Raw genomic sequence first — 25,064 nt, 5'->3', positions numbered from 1 at the left:
CAGGAGAGCCCTAATTTGAGTTGTGCTTAGTGCAGGGCCGCTCATGCAGAAATAATAGACTACCATTTTGAAGAGCTGTACAATCGCAGCCTTAATAGCCCGCTGCCTCAGTTAAACAATTAGTCGGTGCATTGTGCCTTCCCCAGCCATTGTGAGCTGAGGAGTTGCGGCCAAATCATACATCATTCCGTGGACGGGAGACTGTTTCAACAAGGTCATTTCAAAAGGCATGTACAGAATAATTACAACACTGGTGGAAAAAAAAAGAGGAGCAGGGCACTAAATGAGAGAGTGTTGATGTGAGAGATCAGTGTTTGAATTTTTTATATATATATTTTTTTTGCACACCAGGGTCCAGTTTGCTCTCATGTGCTCACCCAAAAGAATAAGTGAAGCAACATCAGGAAACTGTGAGGAATGCGACCACAATTCATCCTCTCAGATCAGCACCCGATAGACACTACAACACAGGATCGATTGCTCATGCCTGCATTGTTATATTCTCAAATATATTCTTAAAATATACTTTTTTTACACTCCTTGTTCATTCTTTCAGCTCTACTGACCATACGGGAGCGCTTTGTAGTTCTACGATTACAGACGGTAGTCCATCTGTTGCTCTGCATACTTTTTAAAAGCCCCCTTTCACCATGTAGGGTTTCGGGTAGTGGATCATTCTCAGTGCTGAAGTCACACTGACGTTGCGGTGGTGTGTTAGTGTGTTTTTACGTGTGGATCAGTCACAGAAGTGCTGCTGGAGTTTTTAAAGCCCTGAATGTCACTGCTGGACTCAATAGTCCACCAACCCAAAAATATCCAGCTGACAGCATCCTGTATTCACTGATGAAGAACTAGAGGACGACAAACACAAACTGTGCAGCGTCAGATGACTAGCAAGATGGTGACACAGTGAGTGTCACCCTCACAGTGAGGGTTTAAAAACTCAAGCAGCACTGCTGTGTCTGATCCACTTGTGCCAATACAACACATACTAACACAACAACAACACCCCACCACCCAATTCATATCTGCTCTGTTCTGGTCGTGTTGGGGTCCTGACGATTAAAGAACAAGATGAAAGGAATATGCAGTGCAACAGGTGGGCTACAGTCTGCAATTGTAGAACTATGAAGTGCTTCTCTATGGTCAGTGAGGCTGATAAAATGGACAGTGAGTGTCATAATATTCTGATATGACTGTGCGTATAGTTTGGATGGATGTTTTTAAATGTTGCACTAATACTGCACTGTGTGTCAAAATATTGTGATACTTATCGCATATTGTTGAAATGTCTGTAAGCCTTGTGAAATGATATTTTTGTCACATTGCTCAACTCTACGGAGAGCGATTCAACCACCCCCACCCTCATGACTACCCCCCCTTGGGATAATTTCATTTGCCGACAGTGGCGTTGTGCTACTTCATTATTTCGACATGTAATGATTAAACACTCCTGGAGTGGTTGCGGCTTTCGCAGCTTCGCCTCTTTGTGACAAACTATTATTTCACAGCTCCCCACACTTTAGTCATTTTAAAGGTCAGTTCCGAGACCTTGTGACATATTCACACTCTCTCTCTCTCTCTTTCTCTCTCCCTGGCTCCACAAGGGTTTTGCTAGAATACACTTTACAGAGGCGGCAAGATGGTTTATTACTGGCCAAGTAACTAAATTACGCTGTGTGTGCTGAATACCAATGCTCTCTCTCTCTCTCTCTCACACGCTCAGCCCTCTGTCATTCAGCAGCTCAGCCACTGAGTTTTACCCTCTGCCAAATATCAGCAGTTATGTGCTGCGTCAGACTGAGAAAAGAGGAAAAAAACACATAGAAAAGCAGATACAGTGGCCATGCTGATGCTGTATCTTATGAGTATGAGCCTGTTGTTACAGATAATCATGTAATCATGAGAAATGAGTTCACGTCCTTCAAGGAGAAGTCCTTAAAGTATAGCTCTGAGCAGAATTGCAGAGCGTTCAGAGCAGTCTTTATTCAAAAATGTAGCCCTATAGCAGCTCTGCATTTTCTATCCCAAAGTGTAGGGTTGTATAATATTCCTTTTTGATGCATTGCTTTAATATTTCAAAGGTTACTACCCACTGAGCTTCTGCGTGTTTTGTTGTCAGAGCTCGGAACCTTTTTTTTTTTTCCCACCGTGGGAATGAATGAGCAGAGAGCGAACAATAGGTTTTTGAGTTGTTTTAATTGCCTCTTCCTGGACCGACTTATTTCCCCATCTTTGTGAGCATTAATAAAAGATGTAGCTTTACCATGTAAGTGGAACACAAGTGCTGGAATTCCAAAGAAACTGGTCCTGTTTAAAGGCAACATCAACAATTCTGGAGAGCTACTGTTCTCACAGCGAAACAGACTCTCCCCATATGATTGTTTTGGTTCAGAAGCTATGCGTCTTTAAAGGTGGAACGGTATGTCTGAGTAAGAAGCAGACTGTAGCTTGTGCATGTGATGTTTAACTTCTGTCTGTAAGTTTTTAATTACTGTTTGAGTTCACAGAAACTCATTTTGTTGCTTTTTAGTTTTTAGCACTTTCACTGTGTGTTCCCCTGATTGTGGACTCCGATTTGGAGTCAGTTCCACATTAAGTAATCTGTAACAGCATAAAAAAATACAATATTACCCATCTACTCAGCAGAAATAGACTAACATCCTGATCTCTTTATGCTCTTCAACAATCTCTCCAGTGTCCAAAACCCTACAGATGTAGTTTGCAGGCCATGGCTGTGAGAACGAGAAAGCTTGAGCTATTTCAGACCAAGGCCCTTTGATTTTTCCCTATTTACCGAGCCAGGGCTGTGTACAAACACCTGAGCTGTTTCCAGCATGCGAACAGACTGGAGAGCTAGCAAATGTGAGGAAATATTCTCTGTATTTTATAAGAAGTGTTTTGAATTAAATCTGTGATCATCACCTTTAAACACCTGTTATTTTGCTGTAGCTTAAGTGCTTACACTTAATATCTGACTTTGACTGTAATTGTTCTTCACAGACTATAATTAATTCCCCTTAAAAACAAAGTAATGTTTTAGAGGGGGCACCAAGCCCTGACCCAATATCCTGCCTCCACATTCGTCCCAGCCTCATTACCAGAATGTTTTATTTATATGTATGCAAACACATACGACTTTATGCAAATGACCCCATCAGCCAATGGAGCGGATCCACTCCTGGTTGGAGGCTTTTGCCTAAAAGACGAATGGAGGCTGTCATCAGCGGTCAGGCTGTCATCGGCCTATAGGACCACGGCAGGTTAACTCTGTTGACCCCCCTTCGCAGCGGGAGAGCGGAACTTGCTGATTCAGGTTTGCACAATGACATGCAAATGACCCGTTTGTGAATGGTGGCTGGAAAAGCGAAGGGTATAAGAGGGAGGGGCTAAGGAGTCTTGCATTCTTCAGGTCACAGGAGAGCAAGCTTGCACTTGGAGCAGATCCCTTGTTATCATATGTCTCAGGACGTGGAATGTCATTAGCGGGCATGGATCCATCTGTGCCGGGGGCCAACGAGCCTGGTTCCCCTCGCTGAGAAATTGGGACACTACTGTATCCATGGCTTCCCGGCTTGGGCCCCAGCTCTACTCTAATATTGTACAGAAGAACGCACGCAAGTAACATACATGCAGAAGGCTTTTAAGCGTGGTCTCACTGGGATCTGCTGCCACATTTATAACGGCACTCATGCCACTTCAGAGACGTCGCCAGTGAGAGTGTACAGAATGCTCCGGCTCGGCTGACAGATGACATAGCAAGAGTTACAAACCAGAATGAGCTGCCTTAGGAAACATGTCAAATTTATATAGAAGCAAAGAAGAGGCAGTTTTATATAAAAAAAGAAGGGATGTCAAGCTTTCTTCCAAAGAGAACAAATGGCTATAAATTATATCCCAAATTACAAAGCTTCCACAGCTATAGCATCGCCCCCTCCCCAGACACCCCCCCCCCCCCCCCCCGCTAATTCCTAAATGAGGCGCTAATATTCCATCTCTCAGCGGGAGCTTTGCGATCAAATCGATCCCAGCCAGCCTTTTCAAATGGCTCACCTATAGCAGGGGGCTGCCGACTTCAAAGTTCTCCTAAGTTTCTGGTAAATATACATGCGCCGCCGGTAGCCCGGTTGTCATGGGGATACAGTGGAATGGGGTCTGCAGTCAAGCTACATCATGACGATTAGCGCCTGGCTTTGGTCCAGCCATCTCAAATCACACATTCGGATTAGAAAATGCTCCTCCTCTTATTTTACCCCCCCCCCTCCTCCCCCTCCCGCCTGCTTTGCCTTCAAAGTCCCTAACAGGCTTATTGTAGAGTATTCAGACATGGTTTAGTCAATAATGTCATTTATTTGACTTACTTGGCTGCATAATTATTTAAATATACATACATATATTTAAAGCAACACTAGGTTGTGTTTTGACCTTAAAATCACAGCTTCAAAATCATTGTGATGCTTCACTGAGCTGTAAAAGCAAAAAAAGAGTCTGTGTCATTGCTGCTCCAGGTTCAGCACTGCAGAAACTGCACTATGTAACTTTTGGAGGAGGGTGAGAAATGACCAGTCCTCCCTTCCCTCCTCCCGCCAACTGTGCTGTATGACTCTGTGACTTTATGGGGAGCCCACAAGCCAAAATACAAAATCTTACCTAGTGTTCCTTTAATCCTTTCAGTACCTTGTTTTTATGTAACATTCGGCTGCATGAGGCTCTAAATAAAGCTAAATGGCTAACTGAGGGCCACCTTCAATATAGCCTTTGTGTACATAAATGTTGAGTGATTGATTCATTACACAACTTCGCTCTAGACCTCAGTGACAGTTAGCCAGTACAAACATCATATATAACTTATGACATATTGTTTTCCAGCAGGGAACTATAACATATCCTACAATTTGGGCCATACATTTAATTTATTTTCCATAAATGAGAAAACTACACACAATAATAATACTAACTACTGCTAGCACCGCTATGGGATTCTAGTAGTGTGTGATGGCTAAGCTGAAATATGGGCACACAAATATTTTTGGTGGTTCTAATATAAACCTGGACATTTGAAGCTAGTAAAAGGCATTTAATGTTTTGCTTGAAGTGTGTAACACATTCGCGAATATTTAACTCGTGTTTACTTTGTATTTGCCTTCTTTACAGTGACTTAGTAAAGAGCTCCCGCTGCTGTTTTCCATTTCTGACTAAAATGCACTAGTCAAGCGACCAGTTCTCAGTCAGTGAAAAGGTTATTTCCACTGTAAATTAGACAGGGTTGATATTACCTTAAAGTAACAGTAGGCAGTATTTTGACCTTACAGCTTAAAGTTACAGCTTCAAAATCATTGTGGTAATTCCCTGACCTGTAATGGGGATATAGTGTCTCTGTTTGTTGCTACTCTAGGCTCAGCACTGCAGAGACTGCACTATGTAATTTGTGGAGAAGGGTAGGAAACTCCTCCTCCCTCCTCACACACTCCCCTTGATTTTAAAACAGTGCTGCAAAAGCAAATACACAGCATTACAAAAATGAGTGGGTTCTGGAGCAAAAATAACACATTTCACATACTGTTCCTTTAAGCGGTCAGGTCAGCTCCTGAGTGTCTGACCAATGGGAGAGCTCGCTGGGCAGTATCTGTCTAAAATGAGAAAAAAGAAATCCTACCTAGATCTTTAAAAAAAAAGAATAACACAGTATTCAATGTGATTAAACACACCATCCACGAGAATGTAATTATGAATATATTAAATGACATAAAAATACATTGTTTATTATAGTTCACAGAAATCACTAGGTCTCCTCTGCATTTTTTTCATGTTTTACACACCAATTATCTCCTGGCTGGTGGATTTAGTAGAAATAATGTACAAAAGTACTGATTAAAAAAAATAATAATAAAAATACTGTACATTTTATCTTGTGTTTCGATTGAACTCAAATGGCAACATTCACATGGCCGCAGGTACAAAGGCAGCGTGTAAACAGGGGCACTTATTTGCAGATGCGTGTCGAGATTAACCTTGCTTGTGTCGTAATGAAAATCATTAGTGGTCGAAGCTTGCCGAAGGATTATGATATGCCCTTCCTTTTGTGTTGACTTTGACAAAGAGCACATGCTGGGCTGTGTAATTACATTCAGCGAAAATCAAAGTTTGAGAAGCAAGCAGAAGATCTTTTATATGCTGCCCTATCTCCCTGGTAATCGCAGCCACCGTGGAATTCACATTATGTCAGCAGGAGTGAACAAACAGCAATAGTTATATTCAGCTTCTCTTACACACACAGACACACACACACACACACACTTCACTCTCCCTATTTTACCTCCTCTCTCTCTCTCTGCCATTCTTTTGGGAGTGACAACCCAAATTGGACGCGTGTAAAGAGAATAGTTAATGGCTTCAGGGACTTTTTTGGGTGGTTAAATCCAAAAAATGGTTCTCTTTTGTGTTTAAAAAAGAAGTCAGTTCTTCATGCAGTCTGCATGGTCACTCTGCGCTGTGCCTTGTGCATTTAGAGCCCCATTTGAGGTCTTTTTATTAAGCCAAACAAAGCACTTGTTACAGTAAAGTTTAGGAACTAATCTCATTAAACATCATAGATTTCTGTTTCCATCTCTCATTAGTGCCTCAGGGAGCAGCGCAGGGAAATGCACACGCTCAGACCTCTGGATTGTTAAAATCTGCACAGCCCATAGACAGTGACCTGTGATAGGCACTGAAGTATGTATATATGTGTGTGTATGTGTGTGAGAGAGAGTGTGTAAACCACTGCAGCCACATGTGCTGTGTCATCTTTAACTTGCTCCATCTCTGCTGTCCCCAAGCCTCCATCGCCACCGTGACAGGACACTCAAGCAAGATGGAAAGCCTGCCTAGGTCGCCCTGCATTCTTATATAAGGAACACACAAACACACAGAGGGTTCTAAGTACATCTGCAGTGACAGCTATTGTTACACATATAAAGAGGTTGCTTTTTTCCGATCACATATTATACGTCATGTCATGTGTCAACAGACTCAGACAAGTACAGAAGCTACCGACAGTGATCTTGAAAAGATAAAAACCAAGAGCAAATATAAAGAAAATAATCTAATATAGATAAACAAGTGCAATATGAGATATATTGCTCTTTTCCTAAAGCAGCTTACAGTTTATTCATCTTGCATTTGAATGTAGTGTGTGAATGTAGCATTAAAAGTCTTGCCCAATGACTCATCGGTATTGCATAGTATGCGTGCCTGAGAGTGGAATTAAAGGAGCATTAAGTATTATTTTTACCTCAGAATAACAACTTCAAAATCATTGTGATGCTCTACTGAACTGTAATATTGAGCTCAGAGCCTCTGTCGTTGCTACTCCAGGCTCAGCACTGGAGAAACTGTGCTATGTAACTTTTGAAGGAGAGTAGGAAACCACATCCCCCTCCTTGATTTCAGGACAGTGCTGTAAAAGTGAATTACACTCTGCAGCTGTAACTTAGTGTTGCTTTAAAACCTCGATCCACTGCATTGAGGAAGGTCACATGGTTCAAATACACTACTTTGAATGGAGGAACTGTTTACACAGTAATGCGTTTTTTAATGTCCAAAGTGGGCAAAAATGGCTAAATTTATATGGCTAATCAGATGCAGCCTGTTCTAACAGCTTCATATTCGGACTGCTGAATTATCACTCTCAAATTGAGCAGTTACACAGGATCAATGCTTAGCTACACCCCGGTTTGTGTCACTTACTAATGTGATAAATTGAGATCAATCGGGGCAATTGTAAGGTAAGTAGATTAATTGTATAGTAATCAATAGATTAAATGATTATAGGAATAATCACTACTTACAGCTAGGGGTGGGGATTATGAGGACAGATATGGTGGTTATGGTGATTGATGACATCATATTATGCCACAGTGTGCTATTGTGAGTTTGTGCAGGAAAGGGTTTGTACACTGAGTGTAGGCCTTTAATGTGAAATGAATTAAAATGATTATATTTGAGGGTTTGTTATAGTTTTTATGAAGCTCTGATGGTTTATTATGGTCAGATCCAACTTATGTAATCTTAGAAGAAGGAAATGTTGGGATACATTTTGCATATCGTGATATTTTTTTTGAGTTCTAGGCATAGTTTTCAGTAGATTTTCTGCAGCAAATACTCACTGTCAGTCTCTCACATACTTTCTGTCTCTCTCTCCTGATTGCGCTTTGCCCTGTGCTGCAAGTTACACAGTTGCATCAGCAATCCTAATGCAAATTTCACACCGCACATTCTTCCCCTCCCCGCGGACCCCATGCAATTTATTTTGATGAATTTACCATAGAAGGCGTAGGTTATTCCGCACCTTTCCGAGCACAAGGAAAGCTTTGTCTCCCACAGGTCCCCCGCTAAGGACTGTTTATACTTCTCCTCGTGAAAATCTTCATTAGCAATGGCAGATTACAGTTGTATGTGTGATAGGAGCCTCTTTCGTTATCTGTTACTTAATTATCTGATTTAATCAGCGATTTCTACATTTTTTAAAAAACGCTCGCTTCTTTGAGCCAAATTGCTCTCTTCACTTCATGAGCATATTCCCCGGCCACATTAAATTTCACTGGAACGTAAGTGCTAACTATCCAAGGCATTAAACGTCAACACAGATGGCTAGCGCTCGGTCAAACCAATGCTGCATATTAGTGCCTTCATTTAGTAGTGGAAGAGAGACGGAAGGGGGAGGGATTTCCAAATAAAAAAAAAGAGGGCAAGAGCTGTAAAAATAAATGAGATTTATGAGAAATTGGGCTGGTGGATATTACACACGCCTGCGCCTGGAGTGGATACACTTACAGTGGCCCCCTGCTCTACTAACAGCCCCCCCAGGAATGTGCCATGGCTAAAAGAGGATGAAATGGACGAAGGCGCTAAGTAAACGTCGGACGAGGGGATCAGGTGACGCTGCGTCTGTTGTTCGGTGGGGACCGTTAATTTGTACGTCCATAAATTGACCCCCGCTCGGACAACCCGCCGGGCCCTCCGCGGAGAAGTGACCAGCCTAGATTAATGTTCGCTTTAACAGCCCCAGTCTCACAGGCCTATTACATTACTGTCTGTGCTGTTGTTAAATGTGAGCTGTCGGGGGATTCATCTTAAGGTGGACTGTGTGGGATTTGTTTCTCACTCCGCCTCAGCTCACAGACACCGGATTGATAACAGTGTCACGGGGACTGCTTATCAACAAATATATGGCTAACAAAGATTTATATTGGGCTTGAGTGAAAAAACTGATATGGTTTAATATGTGGGTCATTTGGGGTTATTTAAATATTTTAATATAGCAATAGTACATTGTAGTCATGAAAATATATTACATTTAATATTATAGTGGTCAAAATGATTCAGTATTGGTGCTGTTTTTTGTAAATGTGGTGTGAAGATCAATGGTACTGTTACACAAACTGAACTAACTTCTGCAAATGTTATTTTGAACAATGCAATATAACGTTAACTCATTTAAGGTGGAACTTAACGTTGGCAGCAGTGTTTTTGAGCTCTGTTTAAGGTAGAAGAATCTCTAAACTTCTTCATAATTTTAAGGGTAGGGGGCACCTGAATATAATTACAAGTGCCATGTAAAGGTAATATTTCTGATTCTAAGGAACTACTGTTCTTACAGTAAAACAGCCCCTCCTCCCGTTAGTGTTGATTCAGAAGCTCCGCATCTTTTATGGTGGAACGGTAGATTTGAGTAGAAAGCCGACTGTAGCTTGTATGTGGCTGAAGTTTGACTTGTCTGTAAGATTTTATTAACAGTTTGAATTAGCACTATTATCATGCAGTTAGCAGTCTCCCAAATTTAGAGTCAGTTCCACTTTAAGTGACTATTTCCCAACTATGGAGCAGGAATAGAGTAATATCCTCATTTTTCATGCTTTTCAACATTTGGTGCTCTCTTTGCCGGTTCTCTGCTGTGAGTCTATCCTAGCATGTCTGACCGAGCCACTTTGTTGTTGTTTATTATTTATTTATTTATTATTTTTATTTTTTTTTGTCGTTTACTGGCACTGGGGCTTCATAAACACATTAGACAGGTTTCCGGTGTGCAGACACACTAGCGAGCTAGCAGATGGCGAGGAAACATCTTCTGAATTTTATAAAACATTTTGTTTTGTTACAATCCTCTGTAAGATGTTCAGTTTCTGAGAACAGATTTTCACTGTTATATTTATTCCTAAATGCATGATTCAGATGCATCATCGTGGAGTTTAAGATGGCTTCTGTTGCACATTGTTTAGCCTCACCCTTCTGCTGTATTCCAGATGCTCTAATGCAGCCTAATAGGATTACAGTCACAGCTCTCGTGACTCTGCCTTTCTTTTAGTTCTTTTCACTGGGAGCCTGAAGAGGCATCCATTAGGATATTGCCGCATGTGTTATCTAAGGGACTCCAGGAAGGGGTTAATGTAATGTTCTATAGCTCTGCAGTGGTTCTTCTATATGTTACTGTTTGTGTGAGAGAGAGAGAGAGACTGTGTGTGTGTGTGTGTTTGGTTATGCTGAGGTCATTATTGCTCAGAGTAATACCTCTCAGTGACACTAGAGGGCAACTGGCTGTCAATGAGATGACTTCTCTAACATGACAGACATAAATAATTCAAGGCAAATCTCCAGCAATGCTGCCATTTATTCCCATGGTTTGTCTTTTTAATATCAGAGCCCGGGCTTACAGAAGCTTAAAATAGCTTACAGTGAAAAGGAAGAAAAGGAAAGAATGGAAATATTGCTCTCGATCTAAATATGTATAAGATCTATATTTAGGTGATATGTATTATAGAGATATTATGTGTGGTGTATATGCATTATTAATGCATCAATAGACACACCGAATGCAGCTCTGCAGCTATATATAGATTGTAATCAGGCTTTGTACACAATTGTGTGGAGAGAGAGAGAGAAGCTGAGTCACATTGAAATATTTTAGGTAAAGATCAAATAACTGTTATTCAGGACTTAATAAGACTAGCTAAAATATGCATGGAGCACATTGCTGTGCAGAGCTGTACAAAAGCGCTTCTGTGGAGCAAGAACAAAGAGAGGATGAAGCTGTAGCCATAATTGGATTAGTCGTGTTGTATTTTTTCACTCTTCTTACATACTTTGCTGGCTGTAATATATCTGGTACTGAATTCATTGGCACTTGCTGCTGCCTCTAAAGGGAGACTTTGACAGACTGTTACAGCGGTGTGTTTATCTGAGACAATACTGGTGACAATAGTGATTAAGGAGGACTTCCAACAATCCTTCAAAATGTCTGCATAATATACTCATTCAGATGTAAACACGGTCGTGGAGAGTGGTTTGATATAAAATGGCTCATTGTAGAGATACTTGGGAGATTCAAGTCTCTTTACAGTGGTGGAGATAAGAAGCAGGGATCACAATCTCTACACAAAATTATTTGGACTAAACCTATAAAAATAATAATAATTGTAATACAAGACATCTCATCGCTGCTGTCATGTAGCATAATGACAACCATAGTATGTCATGTATTATCCCACAGTTACTTCAGATCCTACAATGTGATTGGCTGAGAGACTTTCTTGGAATCCCAATATTGAACAATATTCAAGTATTACTCCACCACATACACACAATCTAGCAGTGACACCAGCACTCACAAGTGAGCGGTGGTTGTGGTGGTGGTATGGGGGGGGTATGGGGTGCCTGACAGAATGAAAACTATTTTCCGTTTAGGAATGCTGATAAGCAAATTGTTTTCTCTCCTCTTTATCTTAAAATCAAACAATGAACGACAATAACGAAACTGTAGTGTTATCACAATAACACACCAGAACATCAGCAGGCGTATATCTCACGTTATAACACATTGTTTCTGTGTATTGCTGCTTAAATATCTTTATGTCTGCTTTTAAAAGCAGACATCTGGTTCCTATCAACACCACTGAACAGTTCTGACATCAAGCCCCTCTGAATGACTTTGCAATCCTAATGATTTAACTATGTCACAGTTATGTTAAAAACTGTGGAATTGCCCTTTAAAGGCATTATATTGTTGGTTAATACTTATCACAGTGGGTAAAGAAACCCTCCAACCAATCGCAAAAGTGTTTATTGTGTTCTGGATGCATCTTGACCAGTCATAGACATTCCTGAAGAATAAGTAATGAAGGCGTCCTAAATCATTTTTGGGCAAAATATTGCCAACTGTGTCTATGAGATATATAACAATGCATATCACATTTGCAATAGCAGCGGTGCTATTCTGTCTACATTTGATACATTAGCTGTATCATTTAGCACTACCACCTGGGCTGATATTAAAAGCAACGCTGGGTGTACAGGTCAGCTTAAGTGTTATAAGATTTGGAAATATTGAGGTGGAGGAGGTGAATGAATTGTCATAAGACCGCAGGCAGGATAGTGTGACGTACAGCTGACACAGCGTTCTCCCACAATGCACCAGAGTGAGCCAATGACATAAGGCTGCCGGCTTTAGCAGAAAATAAACAAACCTGGGACGAAATAAATAAATAAACAGACCAGGTAGATAAATAACAGCCACCTTGAGCGGCTGATGTGAAAATGGCTGGGTAGGTGTCTGTGTGTGATTTTGTGAGAATGACAGTGAGGGTGTGTGTGTGTGTGAGAGAGAGACTACAACCTTTGCAGTGCAACTGTACCACTTGCTCCCTCTTGAATTAGCATCTGACCTTGGCATGCGCGTCATAGTCTGACATTGACTCATTGTTCAGACCCGTCTGTTTGCACTGTGAAGCTATAAACGTTGTCGTCCTGCGAGCCTGAGTGTTCTGCTGCTTCCTCTCTCTCTCTCTCTCTCTCTCTCTCTCGCTCTTGCTCTCTCTCTCAGCACTGTGTGAGATTAAAAGATGGAACAGTTGCCGTTTCAGATGGGGATTTAGTAGCACACAGCATTATTTAGCGAGGACGATATCATTTATTCATCGTGTATGTTTTGCTCCTTCTGTGCCTCACACTGCCATCTGCTGTATAGTGTTGTATTAAATCAGAGAGAGGAGGTAGTGAGCGAGGGATGGAGGGAAGGCGGGAGAGTTCGAAGGAGCGAAAAAAGGAGGAAAGAGAGAATTAAATCAGACGGGGGGGGGGGGGGGGGGGGGGGGGTGTTGGTGGTGAACAGGCAGAGGGAGGGGGAATAGGTGGAGATTTATTTCCTTCTGTCTCTCTTACAGATGGTGAGCTGTGCGATATGTGGATAGATGTGAAGTGACGGACCACTCCTTCTCACTCTACTACATTGATATGAATGTTTCTGTCATGTGTATATTCATATAATCCATCTATTCCAGCAGCGTGTGCGCTCATATTATGAGCTGAATTATTGGGGATGAACATGGGGATGATGAAGAGTGGAGTGAATTGGGGTTGGCCCTGGTGTGGAGAGGAGGAAAGAGAGAGTTGTTGATGGGGGTCTGCTGTGTTGCTGGATAAGTACAGACGGGTTTAAGAGAGGTTTTCCCTAAGTTAACCATAAAGCTTAAGCCTAAAGCAAATGTCCAACAGCACAAGCACAAGTACATTTCCTAATTTTAGTTTGATTTTTTTTTTTTTTTTTGCTTCACTGTGAAACAGCCTGCAAAACCTACAAAATGGAGTTTGGAAAGTTGCAGGTGCAAGCAGTGAACCGTGTGGTACTCCACAGAGGACGATTTTACTAGGGCTGTCCTGTATATCATTTTTAGGGCTTTGGAGCTTCTGCAGTAATAGCTGATGAATGTTTAAATATTCCGGGATATTTGTTTAGAAAATCTGCAACCAGTGCCCGCTTTAAAATCCCAATCTCCAGGCTGAGCTGCAGCTCACAGCGCAGCTTCATTCACTAACCACTGCCATTAAGGGCACAGAGTATGTACACATTGTCCACAGTGCTTCGTGCAGGTGGTGTAATTCTAGGTTCAAAGCTGATGAAATAACTTGCAGTGTGTTGGGCTGTTTTAGAATAGAGATGTACTTGCTGTTTGCTAATGCATTCGCTTAGACAACCGTTTGCGTTGTGAACATGACTGTTCACATATTTATCTATGTGCTATGCTTGTAACTGGAGCCTTCCACTAGAGGAACTATGCGTATTGTTTACGCATGTACTGCACATTGCATAGCGTTTATTTTCTGTGGATGTGCACAATTATTATTTTATTTTATTTTGTTATTTTATTTATTTATTTAATTTTTTTGCCTTCAATCAATGGATGCATTATTTTCCTCAGCTAATTTATGTAGTTCCCAATGAATTTATATTTAGAGATTAAATAAATTATAAGGTTAAACCAATCGCAGCAATTCCTACTTCATTAAAAGGATTAAACAACTGTTCACTGCCCCCAAGGCTAGTACAAACAAGTCCAAGCACCTTCCGATTTGCTGAATATTCGGGTCCATCCTAGATTTTACTCAGGTTTGTATTTACAAATCCAAGGATAATCATGTTACTTGAACTTAATCCAATCAAATCTCTCTCTCTCTCTCTCTCTCTCTCTCTGTCTTCTAATCTGCTGTCAGTGTGGCCTTAGAAAAAAAGTTTTTTTTAAAGAATTCATCATGCTCCTCCCTGTCAAAATGAAATATCTAAAATTTCTTGGCAAGACTTTTTAAATTAATTGTCCTCTGCAGTAATGTGAACAATTTGCTGGCAACAATAGAGAGGAATGAGACAAAGACACAAGAAAAGTGCTCTGCTGCATTATAGATGAAGTTGTCGGAGGAGTGCTGCATTGATCGTGGCCGTGATGCGTTTGTATGCTAGTTAGCGCAGCAGCAGGGATGGAGCACTGGGACTACAGAGGAGGCTTCCAGTCCTAAACCCTGTACATAACCAAAGGCTCTTATACAAATACTCAGACAGGAACTCAATAGCATTGCAGCACATTATATTGACATTGGCATATTTTGTGCCTAGTCTGTTTTTTTATGACCGTATGAAGGAGAGTAGAAGTGGAGGATTAAGATGTTTTTGGCATTGCAGGAAGAAGATAAAGCACAAGGCATTTTTCACATTTTCTGCTGGGTTTGTATGTGTTTATAAGATTTTTTTTTTTTTGGAGATGCGGGGGTGGCTTGGATGGCTTTGAGTAACACTCTGAGGCATTACATTAATTTGGGTTTTTTTGGTTTTTTTGAGACTTCCCTTGAGCTTCAAGAGGCTTAGGCCAAATATTTGGCAGGAGAGTCCACAGATATGCTTCAAACATATTCACTCAAGGAACAAACATGACCACAGGAATGTGTGAGCGGATACTTGATCTGCTGGAAATCTTGTAGTGCTCCACAGTGGATTTGAAAGAAAGGCAGAGGACTTCCAGCCTGAGCAATACCTCAATTACCGTCTTGACCCCCCCTTACCACATGCCATTCAAACTGTGTGTTTATATGAGGAAACAATAGGGCTGCACTATGCAATGTTTGCTAATGTTACCACAGTTTTGGCTGATGCTATACTGATATTGCAGAAGGCTGCTTTATGCAAACTTAAATTTTTTTTACTACTGTGTACTAAACAACTTAAATTAAATCACAGTCCCAAATGGGTTTTATTGCTCATACCTTGATTTCTGAAAAATCAAGGTATGAATGTGATAAGCAAGTGAAAATTATTTTATTTAGGTCATTCATTCATCGATAAGTTTTAAAGACCCACTAACAGTATCGTCCTGGGCGATATTGACAAAAATGTATCACGATAAATATTTATGCACGGATCCATATAGATAATTACCATGATATGAAATTTGTAAATTGTGTAAAAAATATGTTTCTAAAAATTTTAGAGTGAATACAACAAATGTTTTTAATTCATTCGTTCTTTCATTCATTGTCTGTTACCGCCGGAGCCTACCCGGAATCACTGGGCGCAAGGCGGGATACAACCTGGAGGGGGCACCAGTCCTTCACAGGGCGACCCACACTCACACCTGTGGACACTTTGAGTCGCCAACGTGTGTGGAAAATGAGAGGAAACCGGAGCACCCGGAGGAAACCCACGCAGACACAGGGAGAACACACCACACTCCTCACAGACAGTCACCCGGAGGAAACCCACGCAGACACAGAGAGAACACACCTGTGTGACTGCGACACTACATGCTGCGCTACCAATGTTTTTAAAATATTCAAATATTTATCAGGATATTATATCCATACACAGTGTATACAGTACCAGTCAAATGTTTGGATACACCCACTCGAGGTTTTCTTTTATTTTTGGCAATTTTCATTCAATGGTTTCTCTTCGTTTTTTTATTATTTTTCTACATTGTAAATGAATGTGGAAGACATTAAAACATTAAAAAAGGAACACATATGAAATTATGTAGTAAACAAAAAAAGGGTTAAACAAACCAGAATATGTTTTATACTTTAGATTCTTCAAAGTAGCCACCTTGTGTTTTGATGACAGCTTTGCGCACTCTCGGCGTGTTCTCAGTCGGCTTCATGAGGTCATCACCTGGAATGGTTTTCAGTGAACAGCTGTGGCCTCATCAAGAGTTAATTTGTGGATCTGCTCGCCTTCTTAATGTGTTTGAGACCATAACTTGGGTTGTGCAGAGATAGGGGCTGGTACACAGTTCTATACAGTGAATAGCCCTATTCCACCAAAGGCTAATGAGAGCTTGTGTCCAAACTTTTGACTGGTACTGTAAGATACTCAAATTTAGGAAAGATTGCGATTATCTGCCCAGAAAATGAAAAACCTACACACACAATAAGCGTAATACAATTGTTCTACCATAAATTATAATACGACCTATGTCTTTTGTCATGAATACACTCTTAAAACATACACATCCCCACAGTTCAGTGCAGGCTCTGCTCTGAAGACTTAAACGCTACATTTAACTGTGTCTAAACACAAGCAGAGCCATTTCATCACCATTTCCTTCTCACTGGCTGTAAATAAACAGATATCATGTTAAAGCTGTCTGTCGGAAGTCTGTATAATCATATTTATGTCCGTGTATATACTGACAAACATACCAGTTATCCACACTTTATACACCAGGAACCAGTGTGCAGTACTCTATTCCCTGTTTGCAAGTCTCTTGTAGCACGGTCCATTGTGAGGGTTCTGTGATTTCCTGGTTGTTAACACTTTATATGGTCCGAGTTGCTGTGGTTCCTAAATGTATCTTTTCTCAGTAATACCAATCACAGTCAGTCATAAAATATTTAAGAGGGAAAAAATTTAACAAGTTGCAACTTAAAATAGCGCACTCAAATCCAGTGAGCTTTTTAGGACATCCTGTTATCCCACAAACGTTTGTAAAGTCAAACTACATGGCTAGGGGCTTAGATTTATTTACACTATTTATTTGGATGTGTCCTAATACTTGTTACATGTATAGTGTATCTTACCATTATATATCTCTGTTATTCATCCCTTGATTATATGTTTTATATTTTTTGTGGAATTAAGTGCTGAAAACATATTTATTCATTATATTTTTTCCAGTCTCTTTTAATCTCTCAGAATTATATTGGCTGCATTTATTACTACTCTGGTGCCAGTAAATGCTATTGGCCATGTACTGAGACTCATTTAAAAAAAACAGTTCCAACTAGAACATTCCAAATATATTCATTGTAAAAAGGGCAGAGCAAAACTGCCGTAGGCTGAATAGGTAGGTGGATAGATTTAGAAGTGTTGGTTTTTATGATATCGCAAAAACATGTTCTGACTGCTTGTCTTCCATATATGGACTGCAGAGTGTAACCATGTTTACATACTACTTTAAAATCTTTTATAAATAAATAGGAATATTTGATTTTGATATGAATTATGTCATATATTGCATGTTACTATTTGTAGACTATAATCACAATTCTAAATAGTGTGTCTATGAGTTGTAGTCCCCAAAAACCCTTCAGCAAATTACTGGTATTTGAATAGTAAAATGGTATTTAGGTGTTGGTTACACTGTGTCACAATAATTCAAGGAACTGAAAGAAATAGCAGTGAAAAAAAGTTGCTTCTTTTAAGCTATTATCAGCTCATTAAGTCATTGGAACAAGTCAGAATGCACACCCCTAGCTACAAATAACTTTCTGGATAGACAGCTTTAAGCGAAATGAATGCCGCGGGCTCATAACTGAAGTCATCTAAACAGCATTTTGACATTTTTCATGTAGTAACCTGTCACTTCATTGACGCAAACAAACCGTAGCAAGGAGGTGAAGGGTGAGATTCTGGAAGTGCCGAAGAGATGAAACATTAAATGATTTTAGATCCAAATTTCAAATTAAATTCTCTCTCTCTAAACGTTTATAAATATATATTATTATTACAATTATTAATTTTAATATTGAAAAAAAAATACATATATATATATATATATATATATATATATATATATATATATATATATATATATATATATATATATATATATATATATATATATATATATATATATTGTATGGACCAGGATTTTAAATACGGCCCTGCAATTTGTAAGTGCGTTGTATTACCTCAATAACACGGAGGTTATGAGGTGTCTATGGACATCACAACCATGACACTATCTCTGACACTATGATACAAAACATGCAACCACAAAAAAAGAGGCCTGGATCTTTATCTATTGAAAATAATCTCATCTCAATTAATATCACAGTCACATTATTGATCTGAAAATTATATTCATACGCACTGTGCTCTGTTACTGAACCGGCAACTGGCATGACACTCATTCTGCACTTTAGAGAGTGACTTTGACAAAGGGCCAAATGGTGATGTCATTATGTTTTGTTCAATGCATCTCTTGTGGGCTGTTCCAGTTCTGCAGTTGTTAGTACCTACCAAGAGGGGTCCAAGGAAGGACAACTGGCAAACCGGCAACAGGGTTGTAGGCACACAAGGATCATTAATGCTCATGAGGACAGAAAGCTACCCCGTCTGTTCTGATCCCACAGAAGAGCTACTGTATCACTAATTGCAGAAAAAGTAGATGTTGGCTAACATTAAAAACATTTGGTGAATTCACCCTACAGTATTTAGAGGGATTCTCTTTGATAACTGTGATATAGGGCTGAACGATATGGCCAAGATTTATATCACAATATATTTGATACAATATAATTCTGATATTGATACAAACAGTATAAAATCCACTGGAAAAAGAAACATGACATCACCATCAAACCTAAACCTATTGATTTGTCAATATTTATATTTTTAAATAAAACTTTAATTGAGTCCACTGAACTGATGACAGTGCACTGTAATGAAGGTCAGTCAGTGACAGATGTTGGAAATAATGTATATTAAAATAATGTGAATGAGTTTAATAATTATATAACTGTTGTTGCGATATATATTGATATTGAATTATTGTTTAGTCCTACTGTGACATTGTTGCAAATTTTTACATCATAGTACTTATTGATATTGATCAATGTAGAAAAAAATTATATGGATAAATTTGCCTAGGCGTAGCTGTCTTTAATCCAATACTGCTTTAACTGTGTCTTTAGAAAGTACCTTGTAAACCCCTCGTGTTTTGTGCAATATGTTTTGCTACTTCAATACATTTCACAATTCAGTGTCCTATGGGACCAATAAAGCCTTAACTTAAAAAATCCAGATCTGATATTTCAGCTCTAGTTTCTCAGTATAAATTCCACTTGGGCCTTTGTTCTCATTGCAGTCCAACTGACACACTTCTGCACAGGAAGCAGGGAGGGGGGCACAGGCAGCTGTTATGTCAGTCCTGAGGAAAGTCAATAAAATAAGGCACAGGGGGTCAACAGTGACAGTTGTGGACTCTGGTTGCTGCACACTAGTGTAGAGCTGCCAGTAATCTGTTTATGTGTGAGGAATGGAGGCCCAATAGCAGTCCGTCTCCCACCCCAAAAAATCTGCAGCCTCGGCCCAGTGCCTGTCATATGCCTGTACAGCCTGCGCAGTGGGGAAGCTGAGTAGAGTGCTAATGCAAGAGAGAAAGAGGCAGGAATAACATATTCTTCCTCCCGCCATGTACCCCTTCTCTCTTCCTTTTGCTGTAATTTCACAGTAGGTTTTTGATGGCGAATGAAGGAGGCAGATGTTTTTTGAGTGTGTGCTCCGTTGTTGGGTTGGGAACCATTGGCTCCTCATTCTCTGACTTGGTTCATCATCTAACTGGTGATTTTATTTTCAAAATCTGTATGTTCTATTAGGATCTGTTTTCCTGTATTTGTCATTACAGATGTTTGATTGTAGCCTAAAGTATTTAGACTTGTCTAAATTAATCCAATACACTTTTTATAAAATTCTTAGAATGTTTTCTCAACATTTGCTAGCTCTCTAGCTAGTTGTCCTTTCACACATGTTGAGCACAGCAGGAGATTGTCTATGTCAGACACGTTCTCCTTAAGGCATAGTGCTGTGCCTGTACAATTTGTGCAGGAGATACAGCGAATACTCCGGGACATTATTGGCTCCATTCACACATGCGCTGACTTTTACAAGGGCATTAGGAGGATAAATTCAGCATAAAAAAAGGACAAAAGTTGCAGATGTTCTCTTTCACACATATAGCTCCTCTGGGTAAACTCTGAACATACCGTGCTGGTTTGAAAGGGGCTTAAGTATCCAAATTTAACAGCTTGATTTACAAATTAGTTTCTGTGGTAATTACGTGAATAAAAAGATGAAGTTACACTTCAACCACAAACAAGTTAGAATAGGCTTACTCAAACATACCATTGCACCTTAAAAGATTCAGAGCTTTTGAATGGGGGGGGTGGTTGTTAAGCTGCGAGAACAGTAGTTCTCCAGAATCGTCTATGTTGCCTTTAAGAACTGATTATTTTTTCCCATCCTACTGAGATGGCTCTTACACTGTTGACAGCAATATACTTCACTGTGAGCATGCTTATTAAAAGCCTGCTTATTAAAGGTTTTTCTGCTTATTCTCTATCACTTATCATAAGAGTCAATATGCTGTAAGCACTTTTCAGTTAGCTGTTGCTATAATTATTTGACATCAACAGTTATTCTTCTAAGTACAGGGAAACATACTGATAAACTGTGTGAAACATTAGCTGGAATGCTCTTTAAATTGCTGTATGTAATAACACATGTGAAACGCCTCAGAAACAGTGTCCTCTTACCAAGCAAAGACATAACATGCGTGGAGAATAAGCGGTAATGTACTCCAGCAATCATGGGTAAGGCATTACTCACGAGGCTGGAATTCGAATTATGGTGTGACTACTAGTATATGGGAGGAAAAAAAAGAAAGAAAGGAGGGGGTGAAAAAGAAAAAGAACAGACTGTGAGAGTACATTAATCTCAGGGACAAAGACAAACTGATATTTGAGTAAGAAGCAGTCCAGTTTCTCCAGAACGTCCCCATTACCTCAGTGCAGGGCTCGGTGGGACCTGTATCTGATGCTTTGCTTGTCGCAAAAGGCCTGCGCAAAACAAAACGGTCTCCCTGTTGCCAAGGCAACTGGAAAAAAGCTCCAACATAAATGTTTATTCTTCTGAGAAAGGGTTTAATTTCAGGTGCTGTATTTTTTATTTTTTTATTTTTTTGTCGCCACCCCCTGCTGCTCACAGAGCAATTACACAGAAAGCACCATGGCATAATGGGAATGCAATTGGAATACAAGAAAAAGAGCTTTGACCTTTGCTGATTAGGATTTTAGGATTTCTCATTAAACACAGCGATTTATTTCAGCGTTTTTAAAAATTATTTATTATTATTTTTTATTTATATATATTTTTTTACTTTTACAATGCCTTTTAGAAGATACAGTGTGGCAGCATTGCTCTAGCCATGGGACTAAGCTATTGACTCTGATTTAATCATCAGCGGACGTGGAATAAAGCGTCCTCTCACCTCTTTGGGCCCTAGCATCTTCTCCCTTTTGTGAGTCGGTAGGCCATCCTGCTCTTTGCTGTCTTTCTCAAACTGTGAAATGTTTTTAATGATTCTGAAGAAGTGAAAACAAAAAGCTCTCTGGAAAAGCTCGCTCTGCCTTGCGCTTTAAAGAGAATTCCGAAAATGTGATCCGACCTCTTTCGGAGCCATCTATTTGCGCCAAAATATTCTGTTTGGCATCTAAACTAATAGATTAGAATTGCTGTCACACCTGAGAACAGATATTCACGCTAACTAAGTGTGCGAAGGTGCACTCACATTACCTTGAAATGCTATTTAAAGTAATGGCATGCTAGGAATTTTCTCACCTGGCAGTCCTTTGCTATCGAATCTCGCCTACTTATTGACACATGCCTTCATAGCTTACATTGCTGGGTTATTATTCTTTATTATATATTTTTTCACTACTGTTGAACGGATGAAATAACAAGCAAATAAAGCCTAGAAAACCAAGCTGGGTTTCTGCCTCCATCTCAATTTGATATATATATATATATATATGTCTGAAGCCTTGGCTATAACCTAGGTCCTGAAAATCTATATATTTATAAATAAAGAGAAAAGAATAGTCCAGCAGCAGCACATTATTTCAGACAAGGCTCGTGTCCACCCGAGTTGATGTCCACATTTTTAGAAGAATCTCATCATTACTGTATTTTGGTTAGAGGTGATGGATTATTTGCTGCTCTCATGTGGCTGTATGGGCCTATAGGGCAGTGGGGTGGGTGTCAGAAGCCTCTAGGGTGAGTGGGTGTGTTGTTGCAATCTCTGTCATTGCGGCTGGACTGTAAATGGCTTTTTTCTGCTCTCTCTCCACAGCTCCTAACCTGAAGGGCCGGCCCCGCAAAAAGAAGCTTTCCTTCTCCCAGCGCAGAGACTCGCAAAGCCAGAGCGGAAATGGCAAGGACTCTGGCAATATGGAGGGCAAGACCAAGGTAGCACTATGATTAGAAATGCAACATACAATCAGTACTAAGTCAGAGGACACTTTTTTTTTAAGTGTGGAATTTTCAGTCAAAATGGCCATTAAATACACAATTTTCTCAGTGTCAGGAAATAATTCATAGGACATATGTTTATCAGAAATTTACAGAGACATAATGACAACCTCCTTGCTTTTACACTCATTATTCTTTCTCTAAGCGTCACTGATCATACAGGAACACTTTGTAGTTCTACAATTAAAGTCTGTAGCTCTGAATATATTGTAAGCCACCTTTCATCCTGATCTCCAGTGCTCAGGACCTCTACAGCGCAGGTATGATTGGATCTGAGTGGATCAGACACAGCAGGTCTACTAGAGTTTTTATTAAAGCCCTCATTAAAGTGTCATTGCTGGACAGAAAATATCTTCCAGACTATTGAGGAGCAGTGTGAAATGGAGATGAAGTATGCAGAGAAACAGGTGGATGACAATCTGTAATTGTAGAACTACAAGAGTGCTCCTCTATGGTCAGTGGAGTGTAGATGCAAGTTAAGTGTTCCTAATATCTCAGTATAGGTATGAGGTAAAACACATAAGAAATGTATTATATATTTATATTCTATGATATTACTCTAAATTTCTGTACATTTGTCAAATTTAGCATTTAGCTTTTCACTTCTCTGAATTTCAACTTTACTTTAAAAAAATGATCATTTATCTTCTACCATCAAAAAAATCACTTTTCACTGACATTTTTCTTTAAATTTGGGAATGGGTGAAAAGCTGGTGGACTAGGTTCAAGGACTAATTTCTTGGAATCCACAGTCACTCACAGAGCATTTCTCAGGCTTTCTCAGCATACTAATGGTGAAGTTTTCTTAGTGATAGCAAATAATATAGTAATGATAAAAATGAGCTGATATTTTGTTTCTATCACATCAGAAAGTGCCACTTCATAGAACAAGTATAAAATTATCTGTAGGATTAGTAGATTACATCACTATTGACCACCCTTTCAAATGACTTTCAGGGAAACCAAGCACCACACAACGCTCAGTTTTAGAAGTTGTTTCTCAGGATCCAAGTAATCCCAATCACATTTAGTTGATGTTGAGGTCTGGACCTCCATTCCCTCTAACAGTGAGAGCACTAACAGTTTTTCAATTTGATGTTTTAATGTTATTTATCTCATTTTCTGAGTGTGGGCTTCTTGACAGCTCCAAATCCTTTCGAAGGCAAAGAATAAATCGGGGATGAACAGAAACAACTGTGGCTGATTTTAGATTGGAGGCAAAAGTGCTATTTATCTCTATTTTTGAGAACAGTTTTTTTCACTTATATTCCCATGTAGGGCTGGACAATAATTGAATATCAATATATATCACGATATAAAATGTTTCAATAACAAATCATATGATTTTAAAACACATTTTCAATATTTCAGTATGCATTATTTACAGCATCTGTCACTGACTGATGGTCATTAGAGGGCGCTGCCATCAGTTCACTGCCCTCAATTTTAAAGTTAATTTAAAAATATTAATATTGAGAAAGCGAGCAGGTTTATGTTTGCTGGTGATGTCATGTTTCTTGTTTGTTCTTAACAGTTTTTCTGTGGTTTTTATGTTGTTTAAATCGATATGGGAATTATATTATATCGACCGATATATATTGTGATATAAATTTTGGCCGTATCGTCCAGCCCTATTCCTATGACTCCTCACCTACAATTAAATTGGAGCTCATTGAGCTCTAAGTGAGGTAATGTTCATATACAAAACAAGACTGGTCTCGCAGCCAATAACTGTGACTTGTAAGAGTTAAGCATGATGTGTTATATATAGTGCACAATATACAATATGCTACCTTCCTCACTTCCCTCACTTCTCAGGGCAAACCTGAGGAGTCATTTCCTCATATCAGTATAATATTTAATTAAAGAGCCACTGTCAAGGCTTGGGAAATGTCCACAACTGTTTTTCCTCTTGTTATTTCACCGACCTTTGTTCCCCACATGCCACTTCCTTGCACTTTCAGCTGTCAACATTTGCAACAGAGTTTCATGCTTATTATTTTAGCTACTGTATATAGACTAGACTTTCAAACAGTGGCTAAAGTCACTCCGCACATCAGTCCAAATCTCAGCTTTTTTTCATGTTTTTGAGGTGTGATTTAAGGAGGAACAAGATAACGTAGTGCCAAATCAGCTGGTTCGCATCTGTAATATTCCAAGCCCTTTGTGCCACAGAAAA

General features: G+C 39.6%; 1 protein-coding gene across 1 annotated transcript in view; it reads left to right on the top strand.

Annotated features, from left to right (window-relative positions):
* arid5b (AT-rich interaction domain 5B) overlaps positions 1-25,064 on the top strand; it is a 115,086-nt gene that overhangs the window by 54,344 nt on the left and 35,678 nt on the right. Inside the window, exon 5 of the mRNA XM_066665814.1 lies at positions 22,707-22,822. Coding sequence (XP_066521911.1) covers positions 22,707-22,822 — 116 coding nt within the window. The remainder of the gene's footprint in view (positions 1-22,706; positions 22,823-25,064) is intronic.

The sequence above is a fragment of the Hoplias malabaricus genome, chromosome 3 (genome assembly GCF_029633855.1).
Source record: "Hoplias malabaricus isolate fHopMal1 chromosome 3, fHopMal1.hap1, whole genome shotgun sequence".
NCBI classification, from domain to species: domain Eukaryota; kingdom Metazoa; phylum Chordata; class Actinopteri; order Characiformes; family Erythrinidae; genus Hoplias; species Hoplias malabaricus.
Note: the sequence above shows the minus strand (reverse complement) of the source record. Positions and strands in the feature narration are given on the sequence as shown.